At 39.1% G+C, this 19,338-nt stretch overlaps 1 protein-coding gene and 1 long non-coding RNA gene across 2 annotated transcripts in view; both read left to right on the top strand.

Annotated features, from left to right (window-relative positions):
• Positions 1 to 12,474, top strand: part of Axdnd1 (axonemal dynein light chain domain containing 1) — a gene marked incomplete at its 3' end in the record, with an annotated part of 62,470 nt that extends 49,996 nt beyond the window's left edge. The window contains exons 20-24 of the mRNA XM_013015517.1: positions 1,822 to 1,932; positions 4,893 to 5,009; positions 8,331 to 8,435; positions 11,086 to 11,168; positions 12,225 to 12,474. Of these exons, the coding sequence (XP_012870971.1) occupies positions 1,822 to 1,932; positions 4,893 to 5,009; positions 8,331 to 8,435; positions 11,086 to 11,168; positions 12,225 to 12,474 (666 nt within the window). The remainder of the gene's footprint in view (positions 1 to 1,821; positions 1,933 to 4,892; positions 5,010 to 8,330; positions 8,436 to 11,085; positions 11,169 to 12,224) is intronic.
• Positions 12,475 to 12,494: 20 nt separating this feature from the next.
• LOC105985186 lies at positions 12,495 to 17,507 on the top strand. Its single transcript, XR_001175038.1, has 2 exons — positions 12,495 to 12,598; positions 17,236 to 17,507. It is a non-coding gene; the product is annotated as an uncharacterized LOC105985186 (long non-coding RNA).
• Positions 17,508 to 19,338: the final 1,831 nt, after the last annotated feature.

The raw sequence follows: 19,338 nt of genomic DNA, 5'->3' as shown, positions 1-19,338 counted from the left end.
GAGTGGTTTTTAAAAAAATTCTGAATATATAATAAATTCTGAATATATGATAATATATTCTAAATATATCTGACTTTTGTCACATACATATGTTTAAAAACACTTTCTCCTAGTCTGTGATTTTTTATTTTCTTAATAGTGACTGTGAAAGCTAGGCAGTTCTTAATTTGAGGAGTATTTTTTAAATTTACACATATTACTTGAATGCTTCATGATACTTTCATGAATTGATATATGGTACTTTGATAATATACACTTTCTCTCACTTCCCTTTTTGAAAACCAATTTTAATGGGTTTTATTATGCTTTTCATGATGTATATAGTATACTTCTATTGTATTTATATATCTCCCTTAATAGGTAGTTCTAAATGTAGTGAAATTTAGCCTTCTTTTTTTTCTCTCTCTCTCTGTCATTATGGATCTTGCTTTTTTTTCTTTTTCTGTGCCAATCCTGAGGCACTGTCCTTGAGCTTCTTTTGTTCAAGGCTAGCACTCTACCACTTGAGCCACAGTGCCACTTCCAGCCTTTTCTGTGTATGTGGTACTGAGGAATCAAACCCAAGGCTTTATGCATGATAGGAAAGCACTCTACCACTAAGCCACATTCCCAGCCGGGAGCTTGCTTTTGATACAGCATCCAAGAAAAATCTTTGTATACATATCACAAAGATTGTCCCCTTACATTTTTCCCCCAGAAGTTCTATAGTTTTATCTCCTATGCTATAGAGTGGAAGCTGTTTTCCAGAGCAACTTTGTCTAATGTGGATTACATCAATGTTAAGAGACACCATGTTCCAGGGCTTGAAGTACATTTTGCAAACTTTCCAGGTGGAAATGAAGAAGACATTAGAGATAGGTTTCTACAATCTAATGTTTGTTGGCTCCCTTCCAGTAAAAAGGATTTGCCTGATTCTGGACAGGGTTCTGACACAGGAGACCTCAAACAAATTTTGGGAGTTTGATCACTATTACTCCACTTTGCCAACAAAACATTCTAGATAAAATAATTCTTTAAAAACAATGATTTTTCAAGAAGATATGGGATTATGTAGTTTGTCAAGACCACAAGGCAGTGATCCTTGTATATCTTGATCCAGTCTGATATCACATACTGATCTCTGATCAAAAGCAGAAGACCAACTTTTAGGAGGACTTGGTTCCAAGGATCCTTGCTGCTGTGTCTAGTTATGAATAGTATATATCACCTGTTCCACTTGGTAGTGAATAACTGAGGAAGATCATCTCCTATTCTGTAGATTTTGTCTCTTGATTCTGTTAATTGTTTCCTTTGCTGTGCAGAAACTTTTACATTTGATATAATGCCATTTGTTAATTCTTGTTCTTCTTTCCCAAGCAGTTGGAATTCCATTCAGACAAGTATTACCTATGCTTCTATTTTCAGTGGTCTTCTGTATGTTTTTCTCTAATAGTTTCAAAGTTTCAGGCTTTACATTGAAATTTTTGGCCTATTTTAAATTTTTTTTTGTAAACTAGTCTTGTACAAGGTTTGTTGTCCACTTTTGGGTGGTCTTTGCTTCAGAAGTATTGTAATCTGGGAGCTGCTGTTGGCTGTGTCTCTGGAGCCTATGGGCTGGGCAGAGTTTATGTTTTCATGAGCTGCAAGTATGCAAGCCTCAGGTGACCCCCGAAAGCATCAGGGAGGGGTGAGAGCAAATAGAATATTGAGTTCTATACTGACTAAGGGACCTAGTCTCTCAGAAGAGGCTGTGGAAGTCTCCTCCATAGGATTGAGTAAGTGAGTAAGTTGGTATAGTCTGATTTTTTTTCCGCATAGTAATCATCTTTTATCCTTTCTCAGAGAGAATGTTTTGAGTGGATCAGCACATGTACTTACCTCCTCTCTGATATCAAAGGCAAAAATGTAAGATTATTGACATATGAAGAAATTGTTCAACTACTTGGAGAAGAGGTATATACCACATGTTCACATTATTTGGTTTATAAGAAAATGAATGGTAGCTGGGAGCTGGTGGCTCATGCCTGTAATCCTAGCTAATCAGGAGGCTGAGATCTGAGGATCATGGTTCAGAGCCAGCCTGGGCAGGAAAGTCTGTGATACTACTCAACTCCAATAAACTACTCAGAAAAGGCTGGGAGTGGCACTGTGGTTCAAGTGGTAGAGCGCCAGTCTTGAACAAAAGAAGCTCAGGGACAGTGCCCAGCCATGGAGGTCAAGCCCCAGGACCAGCAAAAAGAAAAGAAAAAGAAAAAGAAAAGGCCTTCAAATCCTTCCTGCATTTCAATAGATAAGTCTCAGCAACTTTTTCCAATCAGTATTCTGACTGATCAAGTGTATTGGTGTAGCTGCACACTACTGGCTCACAGCTTCAATTCTAGCATTCAGGAGGCTAAGATCCAGAAGACCTCGTTTAAAACAGGCGAGATTCCATCTCAGACAATAACCAGAAAAGAGCTAGACTAGAGGTCTGATTCAAATGGTAGAACACCACCCCAGTAAGCAAATTGAACAAAGTGAGACAAACAAACGAAGTAAGCAAAGTGAGACCCTAAATTGAAACCACCAAACATGGCTTATTACATGAGGGGGGAGTCTTGCTTTTTGCATGGGCTGGCCTTGAACTGCAATTCTCTCAGTCTGTACTTATTGAGTAGCTGAGAGTACAGGTGTAACCTGCCTGTTTCTTACTGTTTTAAGTAAGATATCTTTCATTATATTTTTAAATGGTTAACGGTTTCTATATATTTGTTCATTTTTTGTATTTTATTTTCATATGCTGTAGATTTACTAAATTATCTTTTGCAACTAATTCTTTGAGATAACCTAGAATCAAATCATCTGTAAATAGAAACAATTTTATGTTTTTCTTATTCTGATAATTTAATTGCTTTTTCTTGTCCAATAGTGTTCTAATGACTTCCAGTCCAATGTTAAATAACAATGATGGTAGCAAGTATCCTTTTATTTCTGACTTTAGTAGGAATGCTTGTCGTGATTTACCTTAAAGTAAAACTTGTCAGTAAGCTTGATTCAATGGTTAAATGACTTTAATTTCTTCATTGTTTCTTCAGGTATCTCAGCCATTCTACCTGGGGATACTTTTCTCCTGCCTTACCTTTAGTGTTTTGTTTAGTGAAGACTTACTCAAATTCGGTCTGAAAATATCTTTCTTTCATTCTTAAATGTTTTGTTGGGTACACACTTAGCTCCATAATGGTATTAGCTCTTCTCAGCACACTGACAATATTATTTCTATTGTTTTCTTTAGTTTATAATTGTACAACTGACAATTGAGGCTTCAGTTGTCAGTCCCTTTGTAGTTAATCTATCTCCACTCTTTGTCCACTTTTAAGGTCTTTTTTTCCTTTGGCATTTTTACCTCACTCTAATGTACGTGGACATTGGTTAGTCAAACTTGAATAAGCTCCTCTTCCTTTCCTTTTTTTTCACTCCACTCTATTAGTGGCCTCTTATGCTTCTGAGGCTGTTTTCTGAGGCTCTTTGTAGACTCCTTTATCTTCTTTACTACTGTATGTATCCAGCTTCCCATCCTAAATTCTTGTCCTTATACCATTCTAAATTCAATTTGTATATGTGATTTACTATATTGGCTTTAGCTGTCAAATCTTGATCTCTAGCCCTCATCTCTCCTAGACTCCATATATTTCCCACAGTTTACTGGATATTTATAATTGGACATTTAAGTGATACCTCAAATACACACAATCTAACCTGAGTTCAGCTCTCTCCCCAAATTTGCTTATTCAAGTTGTTCAGCATTTCTGTAAATGACATCAGCATATATCTTGTGGCCTAAACCATAAATCGTGTGTCACTAAAGATGTATTGTGTGTGTGTGTGTATGCGTGTGTGTATGCTAGAATTCACAGCCTCTTACTCTTGCTTAGCTTTTTATTCCCTTCAAGACTGGTATTCTACCACTTGAGCCATACCTCTACTTCAAGCTTTTTGCTGGTTAATAGGAGATAAGAGTCTTTTGGACCTTCCTGCCTAGGCTGGCTTTGAACTTTGATCCTCAGATTTTAGCCTTCTGAATAGCTAGGATTATAGACATGAGCCACTGGTGCCTGGCAAGATGTGCATTTTGATATTGGGATGATGGTACCATCATCCCAGGATTTAAGGACATGGAAGCAGGAAGATCAAGAGTTTGAAGCCAGCCTGGGCTACATAATGGGATCCTATCTCAAAACAGCAGAGATGAGCGTTTCCCTTCACCATCCCTCTTCCTCTAATCAGTCACTAAGTCATGCATGTCTTGAATCACTCTTGAATTCTCTCCTTCCCTCTCACAACCACCATGCTACTCATTCCTTCCCTATGACTTTGTCTTCTCTTCATTCTCTCTTTCCTTCTTTGTATTTTCTCTTCCCTTCTTTCCTTTCCCTAATTGGATTTCCTGTTGTTAGAGTGGTTGCCTTAAAATGCAAAGCAGATCAATTTGCTTAATTGTCTTTAGGGTAAAATCCAATTGCTCTGGCATGGCAATCCAGCTTTCCACCAGGATTGTGCTTCTAGACCTTTGAGGTCAAAGATCTCTCCTATTGGACTACTCTTGTTCTCAGATCCACTCATCATATACATACTACATCCTCTGCATGAATCCTCCTTTCTTTCTGCTCTCTGTAAGAACCCAGTGAACCATCATGACCCAACCTCTTCTTTCACTGTGTCTATCATATAGATTTGGTGCTTTTTCTCTTTGACTATATCCGTAGCATTGTACTATCTACAAACCTGTAAGCTCCTTAAAAGCAGGGACTGTTCTTACCAACCTTTGTGTTATTATTTTTACTAGCACAGTACTCAACTGCTCATTTAATATCTGTATAAATAACTGCTAATATTTATATACATGAAACTAATCATAATATTGTCATGTTGCACAGGAAGTTATAAAACAGTTTACAGAATCTGAACTAGAGGATCTTTTCAAAGAGGATGAAGAAGGAAACCAAATGGGTGAGGAACCTCAAAAGGAAGAGACAATAGAGAAAGTAGCAGAGGTAAGATTGTATCATTCATATAATGATTACATGGGAGTATATACAGTGTCTTCTTAGTGACTAATACAATAAAGGTGTTTCTTACCACAATAAAGAATGAATAAACATTATAAAAATAGGTATCATTTTTACTCTAGAGACAACTTGCTTTCTGTGTATTAAAAGTGTATTTCTGGACTGGGAAGGTGGCTCAGTGGTAGAGTGCTTGCCTTGCATGCATGAGGCCCTGGGTTTGATTCCTCAGCACCACATAAGCAGAAAAAGCCAGAAGTAGTGCTGTGGCTCAAGTGGTAGAGTACTAGCCTTGAGCTGAAGAGCTGAGGGACAGTGCCCAGGCCCAGAGTTCAGGCCCCACAACTGACAAAAAAAAGTGTATCTCTTTCCTAATAAATTTAATCATTTTCACTGAATAAAAGAAGTAAAATTATTTTATGGATGTGAAGAAGGAAAATCATCTGAGTCCATGGCAACATAGCCAGGTCCCAAAGACAAAAATCAAGATGCATCAAGCAGAAAAGGTCAGATAAGTTGATGTTAGGGAAATGAACCCTAAGATATGTATTCAAATGTTTTTTTTCTTTCACGAGATTATTTCTAACACATTTATAAGATTATTTCTTTGTTGCTTTGTATGGCCCCCCAAACACGGTATAACCCCTGCTTTCACTGTATTTGATATTGGTATAATTTGTGGAGGGGAAGGGAAAAAACAAATCGTTTAAATAGGGATACAGGTGGACCCATTGCAACAATGAGATGTACAAGTTGTTATATCGAAAACGAACTTTACAACTTTGGTGGGGGAGGAGGAGGATTGGGTGGGGGGGGGCGGGGGGAGGATGGGAAGGGGAAACAAAGGAGGAGGCTACAATGCTTGATAAGAAATGTACTCTTTATCTTGCCCATGTAATTGTAACCCCTCTGTACAGTATTTTCACAATAAAAAAAATCAAGATGCAATAATGATGATGATGATTATTTCCTTTCCTTTCATCTTTTTTTTTTTTGAGGTGGTGTTAGTACTGGGGTTTGAACTCAGGGTTTCATGCTTGCTAAGGAGGTATTCTACCACTTGAGTCACATGGCCAGAGCTTTTCTTTTTTTTTGTCGGTTGTGGGGCTTGAACTCTGGGCCTGGGTGCTGTCCCTGTGTTCTTCAGCTCAAGGCGAGTGCTCTACCGCTTGCCACAGCAACACTTCTGGTTTTCTAGTGGTTTTATTGGAGATAAGAGTCTCACGGACTTTTCTACCCAGGCTGGCTTTGAACCGTGATCCTCAGATCTCAGCCTCCTCAGTAGCTAGGATTACAGACACGAGCCACTGGCGCCTGGCAGAACTTTTTTTTGCTTTATTTTTGAAATAGGGTCTTATATTTTGCCCAGACTGCAAGACCATGGTTGTCTTTATTTATACTTTCCTCCATAGCTAGGATAACACTGGATCTGGTTTTTTTTTTTTTTTTCTGTCTACATAGAAAGAAAATTCTCTTGCATTTTTTTTTTGTCTGTACTGGCCTTGAACCATGGCTCTTCTGATTTTAGCTTCCCAAGTAGCTAGGATTATGGTATGAGTCACTGACATCTGCTCCCTGAATCTTTTAAAGAATAGATAGATAAGTGCTATGGAAATTAGAACTATGTCAGTGTAGTCAGTTCTTAGACTTCCTTCTCTCATACAGATTGAACCACACCTGTAGGTCACTTTTCCCCCCAGATGAACGAGGGTCTCTTTTCCTTTATAAGTTCGATCATTTTCCATAAGCTTCTGTCCTATTTACACAATCTACCTCTTACCGTGGTACTTTCTTTGTCCCTTCATTGCCAGACATTTCAAATAAGATTTTACTTCTTGTCTCAACTGCCTCAGCTCCTGTTCCTGAGCTGCCCTTTCCCCTTCCTCCCACGTGCAGCCTCACACCTCTTTCTCTTACTCTCTCTACTCTGCACATGTATTTAGTAGTCATAGCTATACAATAATAAGTAGCAATAGTTGTGTTTCTATCAGGTATTCTATGTTCTACACCTTCCTTCGGATCTACACAATACAACAACAAAGTATAAAAATTACCCTAATTTTACAGAATACCTAAGCTCTGAAAGAGCGATGTACCTCAAATCAATAGCAGAACCAACACTCAAACCCCAATGAGATTGGAAGAAGAGCATTTGCTGATGCCTAGACTAACTGCTACTACCTTTGGCTTTCAGAACTTATGTTGGCCTCATGCTTTCTCAAGTGTCTTGATTTACTTTCCTAGTGTTTCTTCTCTGCATGTAGCTTACAAGTTGCTACAAGCCTCCAGGCTCTGTTACTGGCCACCTCACTCTCTGTAAAGGCAGGACAGCAGAATAAAGTTATTACACAACCCCAGTGCTTTTTTTTACAGTATCTTCTGTTTTATCCTGGTACAGTGCTTAGCATATAGATAGCCAATTACTACTTTTCCATTTATTTACAGAATACCTTAAAGGCATTATAATATATATATATATACAATAATTATCATATAATTATGAGATAGCTATTATATATCATTACATATAATAACTATCACATATGATAATTATATATTATATTGTTAATTTTTATTAATTATATACAAAATAGAATAGTTCGATATTAATGTTATAATAACTGCTCCTATTATTATTAATATTGTTATCTGTGGGCTTAGTTTAGGCCCTTCTCTATTAGGTCTTCAAATATTATTTTCTCTTTGAACACTTTATGGCATTTCTTGGAAGAATGTAAGGCCCTTTTCTGGGAGCACATCCCTTGGAATATACCTTTAAGCTAACAGTAATCATATTGTCCATGAGTATTTTATTATCTTTCTCTTTTAATATACCACCAGTTCCAAAGTTGTAGAAGAAATCCTCTTTATTATCCCAATAATCATCTCTTGCTGTCCCCACACCCTCAATATGTAAGTGTTTGGTTGGGCAAACCTTCAGAAAAGGCCCGAGGAAGGTCAGTGCTAGTGACTCATGCCTATAATCATAGCTACTCAGGAGGATGAGATCTATGGATCATGGGTCAAAACCAGCCAGGTAGAAAAGTCCATCTCCAATTTACTTGAAAACTAGACATAGATCAAATGGTAGCATGCCAGATAAGAGTGAAAAAGCTGAGTGATAGTGCAAGGTCTACTACTAGTAAAAAAAAAAACACACCAAACCAAACAAAAATAGCAACAACAAAACCATCTGCAGAATGATGAACGCAAATGCAGTTTTAAAGCTTCAGACAAAATTGAAACTTCAGGTTATTTGACATGCTTTTGTCAAGCTGGCTAACAGGTCCTTCTTTTTCTGTACTATAGGAACCTTCAACATCTACAAACAAGGAAAGAACTGTTCGATTCCTTGGCAAAGATAAAAATATTCATTCCAAGTTTCTAGATGCAACGGATGTCTTGTCATCCTGGGTATGTATCTGAAACCCAACTAGAAAAACTAAAGTGAACTTAAAACATGGGTGTCATCAGTGTCGTGAATATAACATAACATTCAGTTCCATAATGCATTTTACAGTTTTTCCTTCTTGCATAATAATCCCTGGAAAACTCTCTGTCTCTTTGGTTGAAACAGGTACTTGAACTCAGTACCTGACCCTTTTTTGTTCATTGGCTAGCACTCTTCAAATGAGCCGGGGCCATGTTTCCAACCCTCCCCCCGCCTTTTTTTTGTGTGTGTGAACATACTGTACAGAGGGGTTACAATTACATGGGCAGGTTAATGCATACATTTCTTATCAAGCATTGCAGCCTCCTCCTTTGTTTATCCTTCACATCCCTTCCCAGCCTCCCCCCCCAGCCTTTTTCTTTTAACCTTTCACTTTACAAAAACTTCACAAAAACTTTTCATCTTTAAACCTTATTTTAATATCAGAATTTCATTCCTCTCTTTAGTTTAACAATCTTTTGGTCAATATCTGAGCAGTTTTCAAAGACATCCATTCAACAGGTTTTATTGAGAGCTGTGATAACACATACCAACTACAAGGTTATTGGGATTTTGGAACCTTACAGAAACTTACTGCTGTGGGAATTTAGTGATAAACAAGATTTTAAATTTCCCCATAGAAATTTCATTTAGGTCAATGGGAGACTTGTCAGGCTCATCAGGTTCTCCACAGAAAGCTGCTTTTTAGGAGTCTGTAGATTTGCCTCATTCCATCAATCTGCAGAAACTGAATGCAACATTTTATGTGTATGCTCATGTGTATTTTCTTGAATTGAGGGTAGAGATGAATAGGTTTTTATCAATTCTAAAGTTAAGAGCCATTAAAATTGTTAAGGGTTCTTTATATTGGGAGGTGGTGGTATATAGGTGGTGACTATGACAGGGTGGCAGTGGATAGCAGCCAGATCTCTTAGGTTGAACTGATGTATACCCAGGGAAGCTATGGGCGATGTGATCCAGTCTTGGTAGAAAGAAGTAGTTATGTGGAGAGCAAGATTGGAGTGAGGATTTGTACAAGTTGGGCATTACAAATACATTTTCCAAAGTGGAACCTTTTTAAACAAGTTTTAAAAATAATATATTAGTATGCCAGTCATTAAGACTGTGAGTCAAAGATGTGAGAAACAGTATAAATGGAATGAAGTATCATGAATCATGTCTTAAAATAAAAAAGAATCACTAGTCCCAGACAAAGCCCTCTTGCCGAAGTAAGGACCTTGCTGAGCCAACCACAGCAGGTATCAGAGGGAGGCTCTGGAGCCAGAACGTGGGGGGACGGGGAAGGAAGGGAAAGAGGGAAGAAAGGACAGAGAGACAAAAGTCTGTGGTCTGCAGGTGTAATTTGCCATATCTCTGAGACCTGAGTTGTAGAATAGGAAGGCTACAAGGAATACATGGACAAAGGGATAAGTGCATTCCACCAGCGAAAAGAACGGAAAGACATGCAACTTCATGCCACCGAGGGGTACAATTTAAAGTTTATGAATGTAATTTTTAAAAGTTCTGGGGAAATATAATGTTTATTTGAAAATATGCTTATATGTTTTTCTCCTCCAATTTCTCCTCTCACTTTGCTCTTGTTTCAATACCATATCTAGATTCAAAATAAATCTTTCCCAACAAGATGTATACTTTAACTGAACTTTCCCTAAGGAGTTTAAAATTTGTACTTGTTTCTGCAATATTACATGCTTAATGAAATAAATAAATAATAATAAGATAGGTGTAGTTAGGCTCCAATCTTTACTTACTTATTTTTTATCAGTTGCGGGGCTTGAACTGAGTGCTTGGGCACAGTCCCTGAGTTCTTTTGTTTAAAGCTAGTGCTCTACCACTTTGAGCCACAGCCCCATTTCCAGTTTTTGAGTGGCTAATTAGAGATAAGAGTCTTATGAGGACTTCTTTGCCTAGGCTGGCTATGAACAGCAATCCTCAGATCTCAGCCTCTTGAGTAGCTAGGATTACAGGCATGAGCCCCTGGCACCTACTTTTAATTTTATTTATTAGAGAAAAGTGTTTATCTTCTTTTTCTCCCTTTCTTTCTTCCTCTCTTCCTCCCTCCCTCTGTAGTTGTGCTGGTACTAGGGGTTGAACTCAGGGCCTAGGCACTGTCTCTGAACTTTTTTTGCTCATGGCTGGAGCTCTGCTACTTGATCCACAGCTCCACTTCTGGTTTTTGGTACTTATGTGGAGATAAGGGTCTCATGGACTTTCCTCCCTGGGCTGGCTTTGAACCATGATCCTCAGATCTCAGTTTCCAAAGTAGCTAGGATTGTTGCATGAACCACTGGTACTCACCCTTCTCTTTATTTTAAAACATTTTTTCCTTGTTCCTTTTAGCTCGTACTGATTTCTCTACTTCATTTTGATAATTGAATGAACAACACAATGAATTTGTGTCACACTGTGGTTATAAATAACTTGGAAGCCACTATATGATTTGGCCACAATCCAACTATTTTTAGTTTGGTTGTTAAAAATGAGCTTAATGATCTACTCGATAATTATGAGTGAAGAAAGTATATTGGAGGGCTTGACTCCAGACATTTAGAAGAAGTAAAATATTAGTATTGGGCTCTTGATTCATTTGTGTCATGTATTTCCTTTTGTCAGAGAAAAGCGGCTGGCAAAGGCACATTGGCCCAAAAGTATATTGAATTAATGGCTGTAATGGAACACATGCAGGTGAAGTTAATGTAAGTATGACCACAATGGTCAGAGGATGAAGACTGCTAGCCAGAGGGTTTAGCTGAAAAACTGCACTATTGGCCTACTTTTGTCTGTTCTGTTTGCTTTATTTGGGGATGGGTATGTATGAATCTTCAAGAGGCAGTGAACTATACTATTATCATAGGAACATCTATCCTTACAGTAGAGATGTAGCGATGAAGGAAGTCAAAGTGTATATATGTTTATGTTGAGGGAGTAGGAGTAATCCAATTCAGCATATTTATTTTCTTTTGTGCCAGTACTGGGGCTCGAACTTAGAGGCTATGTGCTGTTCCTTAGCTTTTGTGTTCAAAACTGGTACAGTATCCGTAAGCCACAGCTTCATGGCTGGCTTTCCTTTCCAGGCTGCTTTACACCTTGATCCTCAGATCTCCTTCTCTAGAGTAGCAAGAATTACAGGATGAAGCTACCAGTGCCTGGCTGCAGTATGTTTCTAAGTGGCTACTTGAAATAAATGGGACTGGAGGGGGAAATACTAATAGGCAGTTAGAATTCCTAAGGATCCTAGGAGAAGAATATGGTCACATAGACATAGATCACATACTTAAGTAGGTAGGAAGTGCATCTTTTCTGGAGTATAAGAACTATAAAACTTGGTTTTATGCTTGTTTTTATAATACATATAAAACTTTGGTTTTAAAAGTACTGAGAAGAAGGGACACTATTAGTTTGTTGGATCACATCAATTACATGAAGCTAGAGTTAACTACTGAAAGGGGATTCCCTGGCTATTCATGGAAGATTTCCAATACCCAAAAGTCAGATTTGCATAAGAAGTGATAAATATGTTGTATTCTTAAATCATAGCATGATGTCAACTCCAATGTAACAAGAGTAACTCTGGTACCTCTGTCCTTGGTTAATCAGTGAAACTCTTGCTTTCTGTATTTGTACCCATTAGAAAGATTCATCTAGTCCCCACTGCTTTGTTTTTGTTTGGTTTTACAAAATGAGTTTCTATATCAAACATATTTCCACCCGTCTCCATTTTGTTGTGTTTCACTGGACTTCATCCACACCAGAGAGGTTGAAAGCAGAGCCAAACAGGCAGAGGAAAAGTTTGATGAGGTAAATGAACAGCTTCAGTTTACACTCATAAGGAATAAAAACTTGGAGAAGGAACTAAAGGAAATAGTCATGAGCTCTAAAAAGAAGGAGATACAAGAAGTACCTGAAAAAGTACCTGAAAAAGTACCTGAAAAAGTACCTGAAAAAGAAAATGAGAAAGAACGAATCAACGAAGAAAAAGAAGAGAAAGACCAAAACAACGAAGAAAAAGAAGTCACAGAAGCAAAACAAATTAAGAAAGTGAAAGTTGAGGAGGACGAGGGAGAAGTGGAGGAGGAGGATGAAGGAGCCAAGCCACTAGAAACTTGCGCAAAACGTAAGAAGAAAGGTAAGAGCTGCTTTCTTATTTTGCTTTATTTAGGTTTTATTTATGAGGTAAAACTTGACTAGCACACAAATACACACACACACATAATTTTTTTTTTTTGTCGGTCATGGGGCCTGGGCCAGAAACTGGGCGCTGTCCCTCAGCTCTTCAGCTCAAGGCTAGTGCTCTACCACTTTGAGCCACAGCACCACTTACTGTTTTTTCTGCTTATGTGGTGCTGAGGAATGGAAACCAGGGCCTCATGCATGCAAGGCAAGCACTCTACCACTGAGCCACCGTCCCAGCCCAACACACAAATATTTTAAAAGAGCTTTTGTGACTTTAGTGCTGATGGTCTTAGTCTGTATTTCTCAAAGGCAGTTACAGGTGGGTGTATACATTTGATTATGTTATTGACACAATTAACAAAATGGAAAAACAACTCACAATTGTAGATGAATAAACTAACTGAGATACAGTCTGTACTTTAAAAATTGTCAGATGGCTGGTGTGGCTTAAATGGCAAAATGCCTATTTAACAAGTACAAAGTCTGCAATGCTATACTAGTAATAATAATAAATAGCAATAGCTTTTGTTGGAGGAATGGCTCAGTGGTATAGTATCTGTCTGGCAAGCATTAGGCCCTGAGTTCAAATCCTAGTACTGCCCCCCTGCCCCTCCCAAAGAAAAATAAGAAAACTAAGAACCAAAGAAAAATAAGAAAAAAACCTGGCAGAGATTTTTCAAAATGAAAGTTGCTTATCAGAAGTAGCAACTTAGAAGTAGCACCATGGCTCATGCCTGTCATTCAAGCTACTTAGGAGGGTCCCAATTTGAGGTAGTCTGGACACAAAAATTCATGCAACTCTTTTCTCAAATAATAACTTGGCATAGTTTTATACCCTGCCATTGTGGTACATCCACACCAGCACAAAAAAGGCTGGAGATGGTACAGCACCTCCTTAGAAAAGTGCAGGGCCCTGAGTTCAAACCTCAGTACTACACATACTCACACAAGTGGCGCGACATGGTTTTACAGATAATACATATGGGAAGAAAAGCAGATTTAACCTTTTAGAATAGAATTCGTTATTCTGCAAGGATAGTCCTTTAAAGTGTTCATATACTTCTATCTAGTAACTTCAGTCCTGAGACTAGACTCTAAAGAAATACTTGGGCAGGGACTGGGAAGGTGGCTCAGTGGTAGAGCCTTGCATGTATGAGGCCCTGAGTTCGATTTCTCAGCACCACATAAGAAAAAAGAAAAAAAAAACCAGAAGTGGCACTGTGGCTCAAGTGGTAGAGCGCTAGCCTTGAGCTGAAGAGCTGAGGGACAGCGCCTTGGACCAGAGTTCAGGCCCCACGACCAGACCCCCAAAAAAAAAACAAAGAAAAGAAAAAAGAAATACTTGGGCAGGATGATGTGCATCTACTGTCAAGCTACTCGAGGCTGAGGCTGGAAAATGCTTGAGTCAACAAGTTTGAGACTGGTATGGGCAGTGTAGCAAGATACCATCTCAAAGAATATGATAAAGTAAAATAGAACAATCTTAGGAGCTGTAATATAGCTCAGTGGTAGAGCACTCGCCTAACATGAGTGTCAAGGCCCTGGATTTGATCCCCAGCACTGCAGAAAAAAATCCTAAATACAAGAAAAAAATTAATGTACAGAGTGTTCAGTGTATTAAGTGTAATAGCAAAAATAGAAACAACCTACTTTTTTAATCATGGAAGAAAGATTAAATGAAATTTTTTTTCTGTCAGTATACTTGAATACCATACAACTATTACAATGATTTTACAAAGAGCTTGTAATAACAGGAATTTTTTTTTGTTAAAATATCAAATGCAGCCAGGCACCAGTGGCTTACTCCTATAATTCTAGCTACTCAGGAAGCTGAGATCTGAGGATCACAGTTTGAAGCCAGCCCAGGCCAAGAAATCCCTGAGAGACTCTTATCTCCAATTAACCACTCAAAAACCAGAAGTGGAGCTGTAGCTTGAAGTAACAGAGCACTAGCCTTGAGCAAAAGAGCTGAGGGACAGTGCCCAGACTCCTGAGTTCAAGCCCCACAACCAACAAAATATAATAATAGTAATAAATTATATATATATATATATAATATAATATAACAACTAGAATATGGCCTGGAGTTGGTGGCTCATGTCTGTAATTACAAGTATTCAGGAGGCTGAAGCCAACTCTAAAGGAAAATCCCTGAGACTTATTTCCAGTTAACCAAATTAAAAAGTTGGAAGTAAAGGCATGGCTCAGGTAGTAAAGGGCCAGCCATGAGTGAAAAAGCCAAGAGAGAATATGGCGTCTGGAATTCAACCCCCACTACTGGTGTGCATGCACATGTATGTGTACACAAACACACACGCACCCATGCAGAAATAGAATATGAGCCAGGTGCCAGGATCTCAGTTCAAAGTTAGCCCAGGCAGGGAAGTCTATGAGACTTTTATTTCTAATAAAAATTTTTTAAGCCAGAAATGGTGCTGTGGCTTACCTGGTAGAGCACTAACCTTGAGTAAAAAAGCTCAGAGACAGCACCCAGGCCCTGAGTTCAAGTTCTAGGACTAGCACAAAAAAAAAGAAAAGGAAAGAAAGAAATAAAATATGACACAATTTTTTTAGGGCTACAAAGAATACCAGAAAGAAACATGAACAAACAGTGATAGACATTGTCTCTGGGTACTGAAGGTTATGGAGAATTTCGTCCTTATTTAATGGTTTGGTACTTGTTGGATTGTTTATTTTTTTTATTTATTTTTTTTTCTGTCGGCGGGGGGCTTGAACTCTGGGCCTGGGCGCTGTCCCTCAGCTCTTCAGCTCAAGGCGAGCGCTCTACCACTTGACTACAGCGCCACTTCCGGTTTTCTGGTGGTTTATTGGAGATAGGAGTCTCACGGTCTTTCCTGCCCGGGCTGGCTTTGAACCGTGATCCTCAGATCTCAGCCTCCTGAGTAGCTAGGATTACAGGCGTGAGCCACCAGCGCCCGGCGGATTGTTTATTTTTTTTTAAAAGAAAACCTACTCTAGTTCTGCAGGAAAGGAATTAACCTTTTCATTTTCTTACCTCTAGTTAGTGCTGTAGTCTGCCTACAGGTAATTCTCACTCAGTACCTCAAATGTTAGAGATTATAGTTTTGATTTTTAGTTTCATCCCCATACTATGGTATGTTCTCAGAACAGCTCCAGGTTCAAGGGGGAAATATCTACTTCAGCTTTCTCCTATTGTTCTTATTTCACCTCCAGCAAAAGCAAAGAAGGGAGCCAAACTCACAGTCTCCAGGCCCAGGTAGAGGGGTGCCAACACCATGTAGAGGAGGAGTGTGAGGCCATTTTCTCTTCTGTCAGCTTTGAACTGGTGAAATGTTACTTATTCAAGTGTGACAGTCCTTTAGCTTTAGGTTCTGAATATTGGTGAACTGTTTTCATGAATTTTAAAACATTCCATTCTCCCAAATTCTAGATGCAGTAGAATCATTGAGTCAATTATCCTGATCATTTGAAAACTAGACCATTTCCATATTTAGAGAGATGAGTCTGCAAACCACATAAAAAAAAGTTATATGGGGCTGAGAAGGTAGCTCAGTGGTAGAGCTTGCCTTGCATGCCTGAGGCCCTGGGTTCGATTCCTCAGCACCACTGGACTTAAGAGAGATGAGGACAGACCAGGGAACATAATTCTTTTGTTTTTATGTCAGTCTTTCTAATAATCACCAAATCACTGTGCTGTGAGCCATGAATAAAGAAAGGAATTGAAGGGAACATGATTTTTCACTGGGGCCACAACTAGAAATGGGAAAAGTATCCTAAAAGTATAGGCACAGGTGACTAATGTGAGATGGAAGTGGCAGCAATCAGTCTGAAGGGTTCAACTTGGAAAGCTGGTGTTATAGAGTTACTTTTTGTATCCCTGGCCAGGGAGCGCAGGCTCCTTGGCCAGAGGCCAGAGCCCAGCCCAGGCATGGAGCTTATGTATAATCTATCTATCTATCTATCTTAATCTATCTAATCTCTCTCTCTCTCTGAGAGAGAGAGAGAGAGAGAGAGAGAGAAAGAGAGAATGGGGGATAGCAGGGGTCCAGGAATAGACTAAAGAATTTTCTGAAAACTATTGGGATCTTTTCCCACCAAGCAAGTCTTTTTTTTTTTTTTTTTTTGCTGTGTGACTACATAGTCTCCCACTGCAGGATAAAGAATTAGAGCACCTAAACTTTGTGAAATATGCCTGCTGTATCTCAATAATCAATTTAGAATCAAATTTTTGGCTTGTTTGTATCTTCTGGGTTACTCAACAAAATGGAATTGAAAAACATCTTTGTGAAGTTAAAAAGCTAGCTGGACCACCAGTGGCTCACTCCTGTAATCCTAGCTACTCAGGAGGCTGAGATCTGAGGATTGCAATTTGAAGCTAGCCCAGGCAAAAAAAAGTCCGTGAGACTCTTATTTCCAAAAATCTACTCAGAAAAAGCCAGATGTGGCACTGTAGCTCATTTGGTAGAGTGCTGGCCTTGAGCACAAAGAGGCTCAGGAATAGCACCCAGGCCCTGAATTTAAGCCCCAGGACCAGCAAAAATAAAGTTAAAAAGCACTTAGTCAAGATATTATTACTACAATACTCTAATTGTCTTTATCTTTTTATAGGAGGACCACGCAAGGTGGGTGAATCAAAATCCCATTCTAAATCCAGTAGCAAGACCAAATCCAAGTAGTAAGCAGTGAGCCTTGGGGCTCACAGTGGCTTGTGACCCCTGAACATACCCAGATGTTGCTCCACAGCAGGGCAGACTCCCTTTTAACAGCTACAAAGCCACACTATACAAGCCAAGAACATTTCCTCCTTAAAAGAACAGCCATGACTGTGGTGGAGATAGTGTATTTGTTTGCTTCCCAGATTAAAAACAGCTTATGCAAAAGTTTGCTAGCCTCTTTGCTTGACTTCCTGAAAGGTTTGTGACAAATGTCTGCAAAGAAGAAGAAGATAATGTCTTTTTGAAGACTTTGAACTCCATATAGAAGTCTGGAAAATAAAATTTAAAAAACTTTATACTTTTTTCAATTTGGAAGACAGGATTATGATAATGCCCTAAGTTTCTGTAGCCTTTTCAGATTTCTTCTAATTTCAGGCATTCTTATGCTTTCTCTGATCTTCACAGTGATGCTATGAATAAACAGGGAAATCGGAAGATGAAACTGAAGCCTCACTGAGGCCACAGAGCTGACTGGTGCCAGAGCCTACAGTTTGCTGGACTCATAGCTAGACTGTTGTACAACAGCAAAAGCTACTAGTCTTTGGCTCAGATGAATTCCTTTTTTTCCTTTATTTTACCACCTTATTTGTCTGCTCTGGTCACCATTCTAAATCCATTTAGGGATGCAGAATGGATTTTCCTGCAGAAAAAAGTTGCAAATGACAAACAGATGTGCTGGGAAGTCACACAGCCAGGGCTCACTTCTACCTCCAGCTTCAAATTCACATCTGCCTGCCTAGGCCTCTCCTGACCATCATCATATTGTGAGAGGTGGGTTCAACATTGCTTAGGCTCCACCTCAGCAATACTTGCTGGATAAATTAGGGCAATTCTATCCTTTCCTTCTGAGGAAAGAAAGCATGGACTCCTTTAGACACTTGGCTATATTCATGGCCTAACTGACAGGCAACACTATGGCTCTAGCAGATTTGGGAACTTTTTTGTTTTACATGACTACAGATTTTTTAAAATTAATTTCCCAGTCTGTGGGAATGAGTGGTCATTTTTATCCAAATCAGTAGCTACCATCTCTAAACACAAGAGTTTTCCTTGCCCTTAGGATGTGTCAAACACTACATCAATCCATTGAGTAGAAGGCTTGGTGTCAATGCCAGAGCTGTATCCACTACTAGCTCAGTTAGAATGAGGTATTTGTGTTGGAGTGGTTTGGTTACAAGCCACAGGAACCCACTCTTGTCAGCTCAACTCATTGAAAGGATTTTGGAAAAGCCTGACAGTGGTCAGGCTACTTGTGTGACACTTGGTAGCACACAATTCCTCATATTCTTGGCTGCATTAGTTTTCCATCACTACTAGAAGTGAAGTGCTAGACGTGAATTAACTTATAAAGAGAAAACATTCATTTGGCTCACAGTTCTGGAGGTTCCAATCCATTGAGTAATCCATTGCTTTGGGCCTTTGATGACCCAAGAACATTCACTCTGTGAGCCAGAAAACAAAAGAGAAAGAACAGGAAGAGACCAGAGTCCTACAACCTCCTTTAATAGCGTAATGCAGTAGGCCCTAAGGTTCTATCACCCCCAGTGACTCCCACTCCTGGGATTAAGCCTTAGGGATCGTGGACCTTAGGAGGATACTCATTCAAACCACAGCATTGGCTTTCTCTGGCTACCAGTTCTACTGTAGGCCCCAAAGCTCTAGAGTACAGTCTGCCCAGTTCTGGTCTCCTAAATAGTATCTCACCTACCAGCAAGCATTTTCCCACATGAAGCAAGGGATTTGATAGGCCAGGTGCCATTAGCTCATGCCTACTGCTCAAGAGGATGAGATATGAGGATCATAGTTGAAAACCAGCCTGGGCAGGAAAGTCCATGAGACTTTTACCTACAATAAACCATTAAGAAGCCAGAAATGGAGTTGTGTCTCAAGTGGTGGAGTGCCAGCCTTTAGAAAAAAACTAAGAGACAGTTGCCCAGTCCCTGTGTTTGAATCCCAGTATAGCACATATGCACATGGGCACACATGCACACACACA

Source organism: Dipodomys ordii, unplaced genomic scaffold (genome assembly GCF_000151885.1).
Source record: "Dipodomys ordii isolate 6190 unplaced genomic scaffold, Dord_2.0 Scaffold27, whole genome shotgun sequence".
NCBI lineage: Eukaryota > Metazoa > Chordata > Mammalia > Rodentia > Heteromyidae > Dipodomys > Dipodomys ordii.
Note: the sequence above shows the minus strand (reverse complement) of the source record. Positions and strands in the feature narration are given on the sequence as shown.